The 20,346-nt window shown below is 37.9% G+C and overlaps 1 protein-coding gene across 1 annotated transcript in view; it reads left to right on the forward strand.

Moving 5' to 3' along the window:
* Positions 1–20,346, forward strand: part of LOC139721270 (putative ammonium transporter 2) — a 46,364-nt gene that overhangs the window by 17,915 nt on the left and 8,103 nt on the right. Inside the window, exons 4-6 of the mRNA XM_071632591.1 lie at positions 12,844–12,987; positions 17,972–18,182; positions 18,921–19,063. Of these exons, the coding sequence (XP_071488692.1) occupies positions 12,844–12,987; positions 17,972–18,182; positions 18,921–19,063 (498 nt within the window). The remainder of the gene's footprint in view (positions 1–12,843; positions 12,988–17,971; positions 18,183–18,920; positions 19,064–20,346) is intronic.

Raw genomic sequence — 20,346 nt, forward strand, 5'->3', positions numbered from 1 at the left:
GAAGGCTTATCGATCGGTGTGTTGGTTTAAAACTGTACTTTTATTGTGCAACGCGAGGAATTTTGTTCTCCGGACGTTGTCCCGACGTTGTAGGGGGTAAGGGCTGTTTTAGTAATGGATGGATGAGCAAGGGTGTCTTCAATTGACGCCCAATCTCATTGCTGACACCACGCCCTCATGCGTTCGTACTTGCCACGCCTTTCTACATCATTACATGCTGGCTTCGAAGGGGTCCTTTGCATGGTGCGGATTATAAAATCCTGAGAAATGAATCCTTAATGAACGGCTAATTTTCAGTGTGGCATTTAGAGAGAATAACGGTTGAGTGAGCAAACTGCGGGCAGTATCAAGTACATGTGATCGCCAATCGTTTTTACTCACCCATTCGAACTTGCCTTGGATTACACGCAGTCAATCCTTACATCAGTCACAAAAATCCATTTGGGATACACACTTATTTCCTCATTTCAAGTCACCCCTTTTCACTTGTCTGACATTGAAATACATAAGATACACATTTGATTTGGTAGGCTTACATGTTTTCTCTTTAATTTGATTAGAATACGAAAATACTGGAAAGAGAAGGCAACAACTGAGGGAGAGATAGATAGACAGATAGACAGACTGATAGACAGAGAGGGAGGAATTAGAGGCAAATCGAGTTACAGAAAGTAATATGTTTCATTTTCACAAAGGACACACACATGTATAGTGTCAGCATCCTATGCCCATACGCTATATGAATTTGAATTACTGAAACTGCACTGATCTTACACTCAAGACACAGGGAACAGTTCAGCACGTTTATTTTCATATTTCACTTGACGTCTATCTGTCTATACATATTCTAAGGACAAAAATAGGAAAAAAAAAAAGGATAGCTAACATTATGATATAAAGCGGAACCACAAAAGCAGAGCTTGTAACCACGGGTTCCAGGAAAAAAAAATAATAATGTAAATTTGTTTTGCAATAGAGATAGGACGCAAAGTACTATTGACAAAAATATATAACTATGAAAGGTAAAATAGCAAGGGACAAAGGTCACAGAAGGTGAAAGAAAAGAGAATATCAGTAAAAACGTGTATTTCTTAAGACTGATCGCTCCCCCCCCCCATACACACACACACACACACACACACACACACAGAGGGTACAGCAGTTGTTCAATTTACCTTTTTAGTATTTTGTTACCTTTTTATGTCTGCTTGCGCAATTGTCCTTCATTTTTAATCCTCATAAAAAGCAATTTCTCATCAAACAATAAATACTCCTATCATGATGCGACCTTTATAGCGACAGGTAAATTAAACGGTAAAAACACAGAATAACAGCAATATAGTATTACGCAGTACATGCGATATTTTTGATGCATTGAGGTTGTGTTTTTTTTTTTTTCGCCACAGCCTTCCTTGAGCTTGTATTGAACGCTTGGATAGTCGCGACCTCGTTCAGACGTTAAGTCCACTTGACTTTAATGAATAAAACAACCCAACAACAACAAGAAAACAAAATGGTTATTTGAGAAAGAAAAAAAAAAGACTAAGGTCTATAGGCATTAGTGCGTTGAGAAACATATACGGCTATGCTTTTTATTCGCCGGAAACTGAGCTGATTGTATTGCAAATACTTCATCTTAAAAGAAATACGAGTCACGTTACCCATGTTACCAGGGCGAAGTCGATATTCGCATCAGTAACACCATTTTCACTGTATACCTATTCAATACGGTCTGACGGTCGCTTTTGAACGTTAAGACTGGGCAAGCAATTCAAGTTGCTATACTACTCTTTAATGAATAGAAACATTGCATGTAGCTTACGTTGTTATTCAGGGTATATACAAAAAGCAACATTTGCTATCCTATTTTTTTTTACACAGTTTATACGATATATTTCTGTATACCCTTGAAATTAAGTGCACATGTCTGACTCTTTCGGGTAGTAGTAGGGCAGTTGACACAGTTTATCCGTATGTGTGATAGAAACTTTGCTATAATGTTAACTTTTAGGCAATGCCTAAAACCCTGGTGCACGAGAAAACCTTTGTTCGTTGAAGGTTTCATATAATGGTACATTTGGCATTGTTTAATTTGATACACATCAATTTCCCCATTAGTGTCATGTACAGCCTATGAATCTTATTCTCACCATGTAATCAAATACAATGACAAACCTCTGGCGTCATTGCCGCTAGATACGGAGGAAATTTGATTTGAAAGGTTAATGCGTTCCTCCAACTAGCAAACAGATTAATTTATTTGTGTCTCTGACACAGCGCTCTGGCTAAGGTTGCGTTTATCGAACGCTTTGCTTGTTAACTTTCGAATGACAGTCGCAGCTACGTTATATTCCTTTGTTTCCAATGAATAGCAATCTGTACAAGTTGGAGCTTCTATTGTTTTGGGTTGTCTATAGAAGAACCTTGGTCTTTTGACAATTTTGCGGCAGGAAAGTTACGGCCTAATTAAACAATTTTGGCCCTTTCTAGATACGATCTGTAGCGTCATGGGACCTTATGATTATGAATAGTTGAACATTCTGAGGCAGTTTGTGTTGGTTGTAGAAGAGCAAATCGCCAAATCGCTGCCCTGATAACATGGATAATAAGGACGTCGTCGTTGTGTGTGTGGGTGTGTGTGTGTGTGTGTGTGTGTTTATATACTGCCTTAAATATTCAAGTATTCGCTCAGTTATTCTATCTTTATTATTTTTGTTACTGCTTTATTGTACACGTACACGCCTACTCCCCTCGGCTCTCTCATAACATATCCAAAAAATGTACCCCTTATTATTAGTAGTAATTACATCTTACAAATAGAACTTAGGGAATATGTTTGCAAACATTCATACCTATGTTACATACACTACGCATATCTCTCACTCAAAAAAGTCCCAAACAAAACAAAAACAAAAAGAACGTAGTATAAAATGCTTAAAAGATTCCATGGTCGTGTTATACAATCCCCTTCACCACCAGCACTTAAATTATAAAGTTTTAATTCATTTTTCCTTTTTGCCCATATGCGTTTTTAATGAGCATCTGAGTTAATTTCAAATTGACGTGTGAAGACAACAGCTATTTATCGTTTACATCGTCCTTGGCATTTAGTAAATTTGATGAAATCACACTTTGATAATATCACCGAGGTCATAGCTCGGATTGATTCGGAAGACAGACCCAATCACGGCTTTGAGTCAGCGGTGTTACCTTCGTAGGTGGCGCCTTACCCTCCTTCCTTTGATATTGTGCTCTCGGAAAGGAGCTAAATGACCTACATAGCCCCTTTTATCATTCCAACAAGTGCATCGTCTAGCTCTGAAGCGATTCCTGCCCATCAGCAATATTGAACTGCTGGAATGAAGATATGTGAATTACAATAATGAATAGACTTATTTTCTTTCTTACATCAGGTTTGTTTGATAAAAAGCGTTTCACATGTTTGAGTTCAATAGCAATAAGTTATTATCAAGTAACTTTGATTAAAGTGTTATCTGTGATCGAAAGATTTTATGAAACGATTTACAATTCCATACACACACACACACACACACACAAACACACACACACACTCACACACATGCCTATGTATATATATGTATATACGTATATACTTTTTCATCATTACAGCCTATAAATCTTATTCTTGTATAATATTATAAGGCTATGCCATATATATATATATATATATATATATCATACATATATGTATATAAGTGTTACCAAGGAGATGGTGGAAATATCTTATTATTGTTTTTGCAAAACTTCATGCACGTTGTATCCCACACTGCAAAATACGGTTCGTCTTTGCTGAATTTCGATTTGACAGTTAGATTTAAGCAAGATTTGAAATAATCAAAAAGGCTTCTCTTATTTTACGTTTTCATTTTGTATTTTTGTGGTCAATTCTTTTCTCTCTGATAACATGCACCAGTCTATAGTGAAAAGGACCTCGAGCTATAGAGAATTTGTGGATTACGCTTTATATGTCAATGAGTACTGCTTGCCTGCAAACAAATCTAATGCCATGATAGATTAGGAAACAACCGTCAGCATGTTCAGATGAATTATGTCTGATGATTGATGACTGTTAAAGCCGCCCAGGATAAGCTATCAGACTGGGGCATGTGTTTGACATCGCACGAATAGCTGCAGGTTTACATAATTATATATAAATGAATGCTATCATTGTCGACATTTTATTTTATAAATTAAGACTTCCAACCATTTATTTCGCAAAGTGGAAAAAAGTGTTTGAAGTCTGTTTGGACAATAATATCAAGGCCAAAAACCACGCTCACGCACACATACACGACATAGATGCACGCACACTCATCACCTGTTCACATACTCGCGTTGAAAAGGTTATGACTTGTGAGTGAAAGGTGCTGTCATTGCCTATTTGACAATTTGTCTGATGCAGAATGTTGTCATCAATGATGGGCTATACGGTGTAGCTGTTTTTTAACCAAATCGTCGCCGCTGTCACTACACTCTTGATAGAATCACGGAGCGATCGAGTAGCTACATGATAATCATAATCTTCTCATGCTTCCCACAACAGGAATAGAGCCAAAGAATGATGCTCATCCTACAAATCTTGTTTATTTTTTACATCTTCTTCACACAAAGAAAGACATGCATTCTGTGATCATGTCCTAATACCCATTCATCGCCTCCACAAAATATTAATTTCCCGTTTATCCACATTGCTTGGCAACCCTCATCACTCTGATTATGATTATAGAATTTTGTTAGATGCATCACAGCTGCCTTGGAGGTCAATTTTATTTCGTTCAGCCTTTTCGGAATGCCATATCTATTTGATAGGCTACCCATTTCATACACTTGTTATTTGTCAAGCTAATAGATAGTGGGTGGGGGACGTAATTGCTTAAATAAATTATTGTCATTGACCTATATTTTTAGCCAGGCTGTCGAAACAAGGAAATTTCCGCTATTTCATTTCTTTTTCCCCCATTACTATCAAAATCGGTGTCTTTGATTTTACCTCACCGCTCACGCTTTCATTTAGCACCAAGTTGTGTTGATGAATAGCATGAACAAAATATGAATAGCATTATATATAACAATTTATTCAAATAAAAACGGGATATCTTTAGAGGCTACTGAATAAAAGGGAAAAAGAAGAGCAGAGATATATTGTGCGAGAAGTTATTAACTACAAGTAGTTAGAAAGAATTTTGTCTGCGCTTGCATTGGTGAGGTTTCATAAAAAAGAAACAAAATCTTGCCTGAAAGAGATCGTCATCATCATCATCATCATCATCGTCATCATCATCGTCATCATGTCATCATCGTCATCATCGTCATCATCACCATCATTACCATCACCATCTTTACCATCTCCATCATTACCATCACCGTCATCATCATCCTCATCATTATCATCATCTTTATCATCTTCATCGTCACCATCAAGGTATCATCATCGATGACGTCATCATGAATATAGCCGTTGTTATGAGAGCACTGGAAGTAGGTGTAGATGTTTTATAATCATTGTGAGTACGTTATTCTTGATCAAGGGTGATCGGTCCTTTCTTTTCGAAAGGGGATCACGTGACTTACTTAGTGATGTAGTGTTTGGTCTCCATGGTCTCCATGGTATTAGAATATTTCGAGGTAGACACTTTCACCGTACACTATGTATTTTTTTTTTTCGTGAATTTAAGTGTGGTCCTGATGTCTGAAACCTAACAGTGAGTATACCCTAAAACCTTATCTTTAAGCTAGTGCTGTGATGGATATTCTCTTTCATAAATGTATGACATTCTAAGCATGTTGCTAACAATATATCACACTGTAAGTGTTGTGGCAGACACATGCACTAATATGTGTCAGGTAAAAAAAGTAAAAGAAAAAAGAAAAAAAAAAGACAAACCTGAAATCAATGCGAATCGTATTCTATTAATTCAGATTTGCACCACTGCAAGTGTTGATTGCTGGTGATTTGACCTACTATCTGACTATACAGCAGGATGATGTCTTCTGTAGGCCAGCTCATTCTATCAACGTCAAACTCAGAGAGATTGCTATGACGTCATCTTAAATACAGCAGTGCCATCGAACCTTTCCTCTTCAAGGCGACAAAACATTTCACACTCTCTTTCCTTCTCCCGCCATCTCCCCCTTGATTATTTTCAATCTACAGCCATCTTTTTGATAATCTCAATATTCTTTCTACACCTCTCCCTCTTTCTCTTTCTCCCCGCCTCGCTTCCTCCATTTCTGTTCCACGACACATTTGCTCCTGCGACAATTGCTGCCATTAAATATCTGCACACTAAGCCAGACATAGTATCTGCACCAAAACATAACACTTACCCTAATCCTAATCCTGACAACAAGCTAAACCTGAAACACTTTCACACCCCTAATCCTAAGTCCTTAAAGGAAAAAAAGAATGAAACAATTGTCGCAGGAGCAAATATCGTGCCATCCTCCATTTCATAATAGTACATCTCCCTCTCTAATCACGTCTCTTTAACCATCTCTCTTACCGCTTCTCTTTCAGCATCTCTCCCCCACCCAACCCATCTCAATCTCATTTTCCAGCCTTTTGATTTATTCGATGGTATGGGTTTACTTATTTTCTATGTTGTATCAGTCTACAATGAAGACAGAGTCAAAAGTGTCTGAAGCATACAACACAGGGTGCTGCAGTACCAAATCTATGTTACCTGATACCTCAGTGGAGTCAATCCTTTGTCATTTAATTTTCATTTCAAATAATGTGACATTCAAGACTGAATCAACTTTCTATACATACAACAGCATCGTCCCTATCATTAACCCTTCTCCTGCCATAGCTAGGCTTCACCCTGACAATGACGATTCCATCCTACCCAGGTTGTGATAGCATAGGCAAATCATTCTACCCTGTACATACAAACTATCGCTGACACTTCTATAGAAACGAGAGTGACACAGAAAACGACATTGGAAAACTTATTGAATGAAGAGTAGATAAACGTTGAATTTAAACACCTTCAAATGACGCAAAAACGGTGGAAGTCTACCGAGACAGGCTGCACCTAAAGATATTAATTCCACTATATAAATCCTATGGCTCCTAAAATGACATCATGTACCGTTTAAAGGAAATGAGCAATTCTTTGGAACATCTCACTGCTTTCCCTCTGAGGTTCCCCGTGGTTGTCATGACAACGTAGACATCCAAGATTTCTCACACTTGAAATGGTAGAGAAACAAATGCCATGTTCTACGCTTCAGCACCGCATTTCTTTATACTCTTTGCTAAATTTGCATCTGCACCGTCGCCCAAAGATTGTGCTTCCCAGCATGTCTACCACAATGCTATATGGACCATTGGGCGCTTCGAAAGCATTCAGAGATTTTACTTCGTCAATGTGTGAATATAAGTCTTGAAATGTCTAATATTCTGGCGGCATGTTTGAAACAGGGTTTCCCAATACCTCGTTCATTTCTGAAGACAGTTATATTTCCTCCGACCCAAAATACATTTCCATCCATATTATGATGAAATATGATGAGTATCAAATGGCACTGTACATATACTCTGGTCAAACTTAAAAATTTCCTTGACTATAACCAGGTAGGATCGGTATTGATCGAGCGAGTTATTACCCTAGAACATATTTGTTTAACTGGACTTGTGTTGGAATCATGGAGCGAATACCCCACTCATGTTATTATGGAGATTAGAGGTGAACTTAATGGAGCTTAAATGATACTGCTGCAATGGCCTTCATGAATAATACCTTGAAAGTCAAGGACGTCAATCCAACTTGTCGATTCCAAATCACCACTCAGCGGATGTTCCCTGTCAGATTCTGCCTGCTTCGGGGATTGATCATCAGGAAAACACTGCATCAAGTTGATATATGACACTTCACTCATCCCCGAATGTGGGTTTAATATTCATTTCTGTATGGAGAAAAGAGAATGATCCATCTCCTCCCTCGGTGATTTACTACCCCTTCGACAATGTTCCATCTGTCAGTATCCAGTGATACTAGTTTGCAAGATTAGGGTGGAGTTATAGGAAGGATATGTTTGATAGTTGTTGTTTCTTTGTTACATCTGGGAAAAAGACTGCCATCATGCTTGATATTCATTCACTTGGCGGGTAGAACTGACAAAATGAGAAAGTATGATAAACGTCCTATACATTGATGTCGATAGAAAACTTTCATCAGTTGGGGAGTTCATACAATACACCAAGGGGTCTGCCTGCTTATCATCCCTTAAAATATATCTTGCATGATTAAAGCGCGAAGTGCAATCTGCCTATTTCCTGTTGTTCTTACACAATCCCAGATAATTACAAAAATACATCGTATAAAAAAGTAAAATAGAAATGTCAAAAGCTGTCAACGTAATCCTTAAAGAAATTGACTGTGACATGCACATTTTCCGTCAGATATTGTTAACATCCCAAATACACATCCAGTTAGTATAACAAAAGTATGGCGATGCTCTGGAAATCACATTTCTGTCACAATTTTCACCACTCTTGGGGAAATCAAATTTGCGCTGCGGAGGTTCTTCATACAAATGTATGAACATTTTCTTTTTTCATTCGTATGGCTGGGCATCACACGTTATAGGTAGGTGACCATGAGGCTACCAGGTATCTACGCAGTCCTTCAAGGCTTCTGGCTGAAGGATAAATCTGACACACACTTCTGTGTATTATTATACATACCAGACTTAAAACCATTTGTCTGTGCAGCTGCTTATTTGTTTTTCTTATCCTGTGGTGACAGTTATTTGAAGGCTGCGATATTGTTGACACAAGCTATGGCATTTTCGTATTTTTTTTGGATAATCACATCAAGAGAACAACAACAATGACTGGTGTTTCACCTCTTCTTTAAGTTGTTTGTTGGATTCAAGAACAATTTCAGTGCTTATTTCTTTTATCATCATGTTTATCATTTTTATTGTTATGCGACTACAATTACGGATGTTTTATCGATATCATTCTATTATTGTTTTATCATTACATTACATGTATTACAATTCCTATTGATATTATCAAGTTTAACATCATCTTCATTATTACGATGTCTTTCTTTCAAGGATTAGTCCTAAATATAGTTGGTTAAAAGATTGGTTTGTCCGACGAATTCGGCAGAGGGCATCAAATTCTTTATGATGTCTTTTGCACCTATTCCAGCTTTGTTCTTTTGTTTTCAAAATCAGACTAAAAGATACAAATAATGAAAAACATTCCAAGCCAAATCGATGTTCCATCAACTATAATACCCGAGCAAACATCTTGTTAGAGTGACAAGAACAAGGCGGAGCTCCTGAAGATCTGATGTGGTGATTTGATATACTTTCAATTCCTTTTCTCCATTATTGTAAGAAAATCAAATTCGACACCAGAATTTTGTCTCACAAGTACGTAAGCATGTACGTAAACAGTTTAGTTTGCACCAATAACCCATGCTGTTGTACTGGAAATGGCAGTTGACGCATCATTGAACCCGTTCGAATGTTGTCATGAACGTCACCCAGTAGTGGGAAAAATAGACTGCTAAAAGGTTGGGAGGTGTTATCATGCATCAAAATTGATTATAACTCGAGCAGCAAAGTTTAAATGAGAGTGCTGAAAAGAGCTTTGGAACTTTAAACAATAGGTTTTACATTCAAATCCTGCTTACTGATAATGAACCATTATTTTGGCATGGGAAATATTGGTACCTTAAAGTGAGAGATAATAGTATATTAAGCACCTCCAAGAGAATCGTGCTAGTAGTATCATTGATAACGTTGTACACTCCCGCTCTATATCGAGAAGATTTAGATGATTTTGATTCTCTTTACCAACTTTTAATCCATTTTTCGCAGTGGTAGGGAAATACGTTGATCATCTTTACAGTGCCTGGCGAGCTAGGCGCAGCATATAGGTATGCTTCCAAGTACATGTACATAGTTCGTAGTCAGTAAGCACTTATTAAGACAACTGAAAAGGGAATGTGTTAGTCCAAGTCCTGTAAGGCAGTGTTCATCAAATGATGTATGAGTATGAGGGCTAGCGATGGCTTGACCGCCTCTTTTTGAAGCTACGCAGAGACTCCAACCCCCAGCACCTTCTGATCTGGAGATTCTCCCGCCTGAAACCCCTAGCAAACGGGAGACTCCAAGTTGATGAGCGCGAAGGAAGCGCGAAATTCCTTGCGGCCGGGGTCCAGTCTAGGGTTCTAGATGCTCTCTCGTGCTATCTAAGGACTATTTTTCAACATACGATATGGCAATAAGTAAGATATCCTTTCCAACGGGAGACACAGAGCCAGGGCCGGAGAAATCAAATCCTAAGCTGGAGAACGGGAGATTTTGCAAAAATGGGCTTTCGGCGGGAGATCTCCCGTCGAAAGCGGGAAAGTTGGAGTCTCTGGCTACGTGTATAATTTCTGGCCTTCTCACAAATTCATTTCGAAGTATCTCGTTCTTCGAGCACAAGCTTTATAGGTTTATACATCATGGGTTCCTGAGGCAAAATACGAAAACAGCAACAACAAAACAGTCGGGAGCATGCTGTATATGCTTGCTGGCATTGAAATACTGTTTACAGTCGAAAACTATGGATTGCACATCCATATACAGCACGTATGTTTACACACAGATTCCAAGTATACCATGTTTATCAGGGCAAACTTTTGATAAGCCAAATGATTTTATCATTCCATGTTTCCTCAATTTGATTTACTTACTTGCTCTGTGTGAGAGCGCATCTTTTTAAAAACATCTTGTTGTTGTTGTTGTTGTTGATGATGATGTTGTTGTCTCTTTCGAACACAACGATTGCTCTGTCTGTTTATATCATGCAGACCTATGTCGCAAATTGTAGTAACACTATACTATGAGCTATGCGCTGTTCGAGATGAAATTGATAGCGTTGGAAGTCGAGGCATTCGATTATTGTATAGTGATAGTCAGTCATATGTCCTTCGTCTTGTCATTGTGTTTGATGATGCAGAAACTACGTTCCTTTTTTGACCCTCCATTTCAATCCATTTTCTTTTCTTTTCCACTATTATACATTACCTCTAAGTGACAATATCCTTGTCTGTCTAATCACGAAGAAAGCTAGTACTGGCAGTATCCTCTCAACGCAAAGGCACATACACAAAATATCGAAACAACAATACCCGAATTCCTGAAGAGAAAACATGTACGCACATACATACACTTGCGCACAGAACTCTAGGCATATTCATATATATATATATTTGTATATACAATCAACGATACTGACATCCTTTTCCCCTCTCGCTGTGTCACGTATCTTTATCATTTTAATATTGACTGCTGTTACCAATAGTGGTTAGATACAAAAATTGCATTCAAGGTTACAATGTTTTCGATATGCCAGTACCGAAATGTTTTGACAACAATGAAGGAATACAAGCAAATAACGCATGATTGTTGTAACCTCGTGGGCATGCATTACATTCAAATGCTAACATTTATTCACTTTCAGCCTTGACAAAATTAATGAAACAATTTTATCAATTGTATACCGTCGTCATATTAATGAAAATCTATTTAAAATGAATAATAAAGGAAATATTCCCGATAATTGGTCTTTTGACAGGGATGCAAGCAATTATCTTTCCGATATCCCAGTGAGAGTGAGAAGAACGACATCATTATTATATGAAGAGTGTTTTGTTCTTGCTTCCATGTAGAGTTACCTCTGCTTAGCTATAGGCTGCACAAAATGGCTGCAGCATTTTTCTCTTTCGAGCTTCATGCAGAATACCGAGAGAGTGCTGGAATGTCTCTCCGGAATACATGACCTGCTTGATGCTCTGGCTCGTCAACAAATTGAATATTATTTTAATCTACATGCAAAAATGCTCACCCGCTCAGTCACAGCGCGAGTATGAACGAGTATGAACAAGTAGGCTTTTAATAGTGACTGGCAAAATATGGTAAAAGATCTTTCACCGAATTGGAAATCTTGTTCCATGGCACGAACGAACGAACGCCCTCAACTATTTGTTTGAATATTCAACACCACCGATATTTACAGTCGTGGTCAAGACAATGACCTTAGTAAGCAAATAACTGTTTCCTCGAGGCAGGGCGAATGATAAACTACGAAACTGATAAACAGCCTATCGAGTAATATACATGGTTGGTGATGTCATCGTGCAATATTAAACTTGCAGCTGTTCTTCTTAGGAAATGTCATGTGATGAGCAGTCGAACAATCGGATGGAGTAGCATCATCAGTTAGTTGTAAAAACTGAAATCTTGAATTGCATTGGTATATAGTAGGAAAAATTAGGATGATTCGTTTTACTCCGCTGTCGAAGGGTAACTCTATTTACCTGTAAGCTCTTACTTCTTACGTATCGTTACCGGATAAAATTACGATGAAATTCAAAATGGAACCTACATCGACAACGGCAACCCATCAGCTTTTTTATGTTTATGAATTCAAGTTGCTATCATTAAAGAGTTAAAAAAACTAGCCGATCATGCTTGTGTCTGGGTTTCATTGTTTTATGTCTTTGTCATTATTATTTTACCCGTGTCAACGGTGTTCACTTGTAAATCGGGAAGTGGCAATTGTTGAAGAATCAATGCCGATCGATATTTTTCATCGACGCGCCATGATTATAATTGGGCAGTTTAGCAGTAATGCGGTAATGAAAAGATCATCAATAGAGTAGCCATGGTTACCTATAGTGCAGTAACTAACAGGCAGGACAGGTGGAAAATATCCCCTTGTCACTTTCTTCCAGCGGTCAAGGGTAGTCAATGCCTATGAATTTATTTTTTCCTCATTTTCTTTCCATGTGGCGTCATTTTTGGCAGGTGCCATGGCGGAAAGGACAAAGCTCGAGGCTTACTGCGTGTTCTCCATGGTGAATACCCTAGTCTACTGCTTCCCAGCGCACTGGGTGTGGGCAGAAACGGGACTGTTCCGTGAGATGGGTGCCGTTGACATAGCAGGAGCAGGTGAGTGCAATGATGATGAAGTAATGGTATGATTATGTTGGTGATATGATTAATAAAACGGATGGCAGTGATGCTAAGAATGAAAAATAAGAAATGGCACTGACTGCAATGGTTGCGGCTATGATGAAGATTATCCAAAATCGCTCTTCATGATCGTGACTTTTAATGTTGATAGTAAAAGGAAAAGATACGTCAGTAACAATGGTAATAAGAAATGGCGAAGTGCAAGAGGAGGACACAAGATGATGTTGAAGGAGGGGAAAAAAGAGGAGGAAATGAAGACTGGAATGATGAAGGTTGATGTGTGCTTGTGTGGTATAGAATTACGAATCATTGTATCTGTTTTAATCATTGTTTATAATAATATACATTGCTGTTAGCTCTTATTATTGGTAGTAACGCCTTCTATGCCCGAATTAGTTTTTTTTTGTCTGCAATTTCTTTACTGGTTTATTTTGTAAAGTGGCAAAGGTTGTAACAATGATCTTAGTGTAATGTTTGCATACTGCTTGTGTGCATTTCACGTATACCAAGAGAAAAACTAATACAGAAGTTAAACCATATAAGAATTCAAATACAGTAAATGATAATTACATTCATTCCTTCAAAAACAATTAAGTTTCGTTGACATGTTAATGACATCTGTGTCATTATAACATTAAGCCTATTTAGCATATCATATCCTCTCTCACAGCTGTATCCATACTGGGACTTTCCCTTTATTTTTTTAAATCTTTCCTCCACGATGTTCTTCACATATTGAATTCTGCCAGTCACTGCTGACATCAGTGGCGAGAATACGAGACCAGTTAATGTCAGAGCCGTTTATATCGACGTCCGAACACCTGTACACCAAAGTATCGGCCTCGAATTATGATTAGAAACAAATTGATTGGAATGACTATTATTGCTACGATAAAAATTTAATGATATTAGTTCGTGGAAATTAGCCAGAATGGCTGGCAATTTGTAGACAGATAGCTTGACCACCTCGTTAGTCACAACTGATGAAATGAAATGAACTCTTCTGATGGAAATAAATAACAATATCAACAACTGAAAAGATATCAAAACGAGACAAGTAGGCTAATGGTGATGGGATGTATTTCAACTAATGCATTGACTGAGTATTTGACTCAAACCATTTATGGAACTGCGCTGCGGACAGATATGCAGAAATTCATGAACACGTGAATGTCAGTCATGCAGCAAAAAGACGAAGCCGTACTGACTGGGTCACGTGACTGGGTCTTCACTCTAATAATCCCCTACCCATATTTTGTCTTGACTTTTCCCGAGATCTGGGGACCGTTTCATGAAACTTTTTGTCAGTGATTTACACTGACAACTGTTAAAAGCTACTGAAATCCTTGCGTCTGATTGGCTGATAGCAAATTTGTCGGTGAAAATCACTGACAAGTTGCTTCATGAAACACCCCCAGGGTACCGTTTCATGAAAGTTGTCAGCGCTGACAAGTTGTCAGTCTCTGACAATCACCATGATAACAGTCAGTGACCAGAGCATCTCAGCCAATCAAAACCAAGGATTTCACTGGAATTGTCGGAAACTGACAACTTGTCAGCGCTGACTAAATTGATGAAACACTCCCCAGATCAACGGGGTGGTGTGGAATTTTAACGCGTCGCTGATAAGAGCAAATCCGATTTCGATCTCCCCTTGGACAAAGCCAAAGAGGAACTTCGAAACAAGTGACGTCAACATCACGTGATTTATGTGGCCATTTAAAAGTACCCTGTGGAAACCATGCCAGTTGCCTATATAAGACATTCAGTTTTGTTGGAATTGTCGTGAAATTTATAATGAAGCGCTTAGATGACTGATACGAGGTTTTGAATCATTAAATTTAATTCCAAAACGACCACAGCATGATGTGTATTTACGAATTAGATGCGTATTAGATTTCGTGGAAAGCAACTATTTCCATGGCATGGTAGTGACAGTTTGTCATATTGAATTTACTAAATGCATTGCTGTATCAGAAATGGCCTTTTTATCGTTTCTAATCAAATTGGTAAACTAATTGGCACAATCATATTGGATCGCCCTCGTACGGCTTCCAAGAAACATCTTGCGAGTATGGCCTTTGGTATCTCTTGTTTTATTTCATCCTGTATGGTATTTGGAGATTACTAATGCGAACGAACGGACCTCCATTGCATATCAAAATACGGCGTCAAAGAGTTTATTTCTTTTCTCCCCATCAGCTCACAAACAAAGGCGAGTTACAAAGTGTATGTGTGTGTGTGTGTGTGTGTGTGTGTGTGTGTGTGTGTGTGTGTGTGAGTTTTATACACGTTTCCATTCTATTCTGCTTATTTTTTTTTCGTCACTAATGGGACAAATTGCAATCAAGTTTATATTGTCAGGTTCTAATAGAAAACAATGTGTACGTAGGAAAGATACTCTCTCATTATTCGTGCCCAAATTACGTTTGCTTTGATACAGCACTTCCAGTTTACAATGTTGTCCTTGTTTTAAACTCCTCAAAAGAGTCCTGCAATTCCAATTTGATGTATCGTATTCTCTTCAAACTACATCATATTCAAATGTGACATCATAAGAAAGCCTGATTATTGGTTTTTCTTTTACAATGACAACTCACTTGTTTACATTATGCATTCCTGGAATGCACAGTATGACTGAGTATGAGGAAAGGTCAAATGTGAAATGTTGCAAAATAAGAGCAAACGTGTTATGTCAAGCAATATAATTCCCATTTGCTTTGCCGTTTCAGGGAAGGAATGTGCTTGAAAAGAATGCATTGTGAGATTATCATTAGATTCCAGACTTCATCCATGAATCAAAAACTGCAGGAGTATCTGCAGATTAAAACTAAACATAAAGGTTGACTAAACAGTCATCTAATGTCTAGGAAATAGGAGTTTTTGAAAGTGCTCTCATTTCAGCATTGCTCATTCCGGCGGCCTTTTTTCATCAAAAGTGTAAATTATCAATAGCAGAATTGTTGCGACTTTTCACTTTTGATCTGTACCCATACTCGGCTGTTTTGCACATTCCAAGAACACCCAATCGTATCAAGTGAGGTGTCATTTTAAAGATAATTAATCAGGCTTTCTAATGATGCCATATCTAATGAAGATATTGTGGGTATAAGAGAAATATGATCTATCAAACTTCAATTGCAGAACTTATGTTGAGGAGTTTATTTGAGTTGAAAGGAATGTGTATGTGTGTGTGTGTGTGTGTGTGTGTGTGTCTGTGGTGTCATAGGCTTATGCAGAATTTATATCACTTTTGTATACTGATATGGTTTGCACAACATTATGTTTAAAAATTTGATTCAGCAGCACAAGTGAAAAGAATACTGCTGCTTATTTTGTTCATACCCGTTTCATTGTTAAACTGATGGCAACATTGAATGAAATTCAAATAAAGAATACCATTTAAAAAATCACTGCGGAATACATTCACGTTTTGCTGGCACGTGCATTGTAATCTAATCGCATAGATTTTATCATGCATTTTGCAACCTGTGTTCTAGCCAATGGTGTCAGACTTTGACTATGTTTACATTTGTATTACTTTGCATCTATATAAGCCATGTGCCCATTTGCGTAAACGACCTTTATTTTCTTGTCCTCAATTGGTTAGGGGCAATTCCGCAGTTAGGTGGACATGACATGGATAAAAGAAATGTGCCTCTTTATCTTACTCTTTAATTTAGGTATCAACTAATGCCATGGATGTTCACCAATCACTAAGGTCTTTCAAATTCAGTAAATTTTATTTTTCGTATTTATTGATTTTGCGAGATCTAAAACCATCATTTAAAATGTACATGTGGGACTGGGGATGCTGAAATTCACTTAAATGCCAATTACAGTAGGTTGCTTTGAAATTTTTTCTTCAAATTTTTGCTAAAAGGTAAAAGATGAATACATTTAAATACTCCAGAAGTCATGTGACATTTTGTCAATTACAAAAGGGTGAAATGACCTGCTTAATTACTCCGGACAAATGTAACGTTACTAACCGTAACGTTACTAACCATGCATTTGGGGTTCTAGCTAATGAATTATCGGTCGAACTGCTAAAAATATTTGCGTGAACATTTGTCATGATGCAATAATTGAAATTAATGCAACACTTTGTTTGAAGTAACTTGAAATTTTGCACACTTTTTGTTACAAGACACTGATTTTTTTGTCATGTCCTTTTTTCGTAACGTTACTAACCAGCCCTTTTAGTTGCCATAGCAATTCTAATATTTATTGGATTGCACTCATTCTTTTCTATATCATAGACCTGGGAAGGATGAACATGTTTTAACATGATTTTGTCTAGAAATGAATAAATGGTGATTTAGTAGTAAAAATAAATATCTAAATTTCTTTAAATGTAACGTTACTAACCGCGGAATTGCCCTTAGGCACTTTACTCGTTTTCAAATCGATATATCGATTGGCCCGACGTAACAGTGCATGGAATTTGTTGTTGTCAAACAAAGAATGAACAGGTGATCAGAATGCTCCATTGTTGTCAGACAAAGAATGAACAGGTGATCAGAATGGCTCGTCAATTAACATTTCGGGAAGAGTCCATTCCATTGTATTGCATTGAATGCATAAACACGTATTATCTATTATCATTATTGACAAATATAAGCTTTAATTAACTATTTCAGGTGGATATGTTATTATTTTTGTTATCATTATTATTATTATTATTATTATTATTATTATTATTATTATTATTATTATTATCATTATTATTATTATTATCTATTCGGCTTTTGGCAAGCAATACTATTTCATAAGGATTAGGCTAAATCATTACATCACAGATGCTCAATATCTAAGTTGGATATCATAAAAAACTCCCCTTTTCTGCTCATATGCGCAAAGTGGAACTACGAACTGGCTTCCTGCATGATTTCTCTGTGCATATTCTGTGGAAGGGTATCAAGTGAGTGACATTGTGTCTCTGACTGCCCCATCCCAGGCGCCGTCCATCTCGTCGGGGGTCTAACGGGACTCACCGCTACCTTGATGCTGAAGCCGCGCCGTGGTCGCTTCGAGAACGGACGTCCTTGCGAGATGAGCAACCCGACCAACGCTCTGCTGGGCATGTTCATGCTCTGGTGGGGGTGGCTTGGATTCAACTGCGGCAGCACGTTCGGCATTTCAGGCGGGAAGTGGAAACTGGCAACACGGTTGGTTGCATGTGGTGAATGTAAACGGGGGGGGGGGTAGAGCAGAGAAGAGGGGGGGGGGGCAAGAGAGGGAGAGTGTAATGGGGAAAGGGATTTAGCTGCGAAATAGTGAGATGTTCATGATGACGGTGGTATAGCTCATTATTAAAATTGCTATCAGCAGGTACTCGAACATCAGGGAAACAAAACTGTTGTTCAAAGGTGATGTAATTAGATAGAGTTCTGAGTGCATTTTAGTGCAAAGTAATCTGCAGGTTGTTGTTGTTGTTTTTTTATCGTTCTTGTGTACAAATCAAATTGCTCTGAGACCAACAACCTGCACTAAACGTGACGAATCGATAAAGGATCTTGGAGAAATATCGGGCGTCCTGGAAAGTGTTAAATGTAATGGCATTATTACTATACAAAATAAAAGCATTAGGGAGAAAAAAACAATGACTCGTTACGTTAATTTTGTTGAGGGTTTACGATCAAAACTTCGAGAATTGGGGCGCTGATGTTACGCATTGATGTTTTTTCTGTCTCCTAGTACTATGATAATACGTGTTTAATGTCTAGCGAGTTCTTAGTTATAATGATCATAGATTTGAATAATGATCATAGATTTCTGAGATAACGTCTAGATCGTGTAAAACAGGTCTAATATTGCCTATCCACCAGCCCTGGTTACAATTCTAGGGAAGTAAGTAACTGACGCAAAGCTGTTTTTGTATGTAACGTTCATTCTTATCTGAACAGGTCAGCCATCATTACGCTGTTGTCATCCGTAGGGGGCGGTATAGTCGGTATGACCATCAGCTTCTTCTTGAGACCGAATGGATGCAAATTCGAACTGGGCTATCTCATGAATGGCGTGCTAGGGGGTCTCGTGGGCGCCACAGGTACATGGATAACCCGTTCATTGCACGCAATTTACATGTTTCCATAGTGACGCATCCTCGTACCGTTTCTCCACGTTTTTCTATTGTTGATTTCACATCAGGTCTGCGGGGAATACCATCATGTCCTCTGTGGGGGGTGGATCTGTCGGGCTGTTCGGAAGCTGGCTGACAAAAAAACGTCAGTTTGATATTTCAGATCTTATCAACGGTGTTCTTGGCGGGCTTGTCGCTGGGACAGGTGATTTATCAGCCTTGCCCTTGTAATAGAACTCGTCTAGCATTGCATGCTCCTTCTTTGCCGAGAAAATGTTTCCTATAAGGCCAAAAGAGTATTTCATGTTTTGAAATATTTGGCACTAATCCCGACGTGTATGTATCTATCCACTTTTGATTTGTACATTTTATTCCTTCTTTTTGCCGTTGTCTTCCGTATTATTCTGTGTTTCATGTTTTGCATTTTTAGTACACATTAAGTAATCACGTATGATATCCATCAATAAACAGCCTCGAATATGCATCCAATTTCGTGCCCTTTGATGCTATTCATAAATTATGTTGTCATATGGCTCGCTAACACATATTGAGTGACGCATGGATGTTCTTCAGTACTGCGATCAATGCAGAACTTTTACATTACTGCATGGAAGACTAACAGAATAGAAAAATAGTTCCGTTATTCTTATGAATTTGTTTCTTCACTACCTAGAAATAGAACTCAGCATGCCGATAAACTCTATTTTTGCACAAACATTCATTCCTGTCCTTTGTTTGGACGTATAATTTGTCTTAAAAGAGTATATATCTGTTGCTCTTTTTTTTTTGAAAACATAGTAACGAATTTAAGTGCTTATCGTGTATCACCATAATCCCCATACAAACAATGCCCAAACCTTACGAAAATCAAGGAGACAGTCGATATCATCGCAGATAATTCCCCTCAAGATTCAGATCACGAAAGAAATCCTCGAAGAAAAATCTGATGTATTCCGTTTTTACATAATCTATGTTAATTGAGTAAAAAAAAAATGATCTTTTGACTGTACCTTCCCGTGCTACTTTGTAACCCTCCAGGCTTTGAATCAGTTAAGAACGCCCAAGGCCAAGCTTCATTTTTTCCTTCTTGATTATCATGCTTTTAACCCTTCGTATATGAATGGAAAATTTAAATTCAAGGCCTATTATCATTTTGTTCTATCGCTGCGAGTCTCTGACATTATCATCCTCTTCTTTTTTGCGAAACAGAAACATAATTATACATATAAATATTGGTTTTCCTCCAACCA

The sequence above is a fragment of the Diadema antillarum genome, unplaced genomic scaffold (genome assembly GCF_040938485.1).
Source record: "Diadema antillarum isolate AM-2024a unplaced genomic scaffold, OU_Dant_1.0 scf00000141, whole genome shotgun sequence".
Classification (NCBI taxonomy): domain Eukaryota; kingdom Metazoa; phylum Echinodermata; class Echinoidea; order Diadematoida; family Diadematidae; genus Diadema; species Diadema antillarum.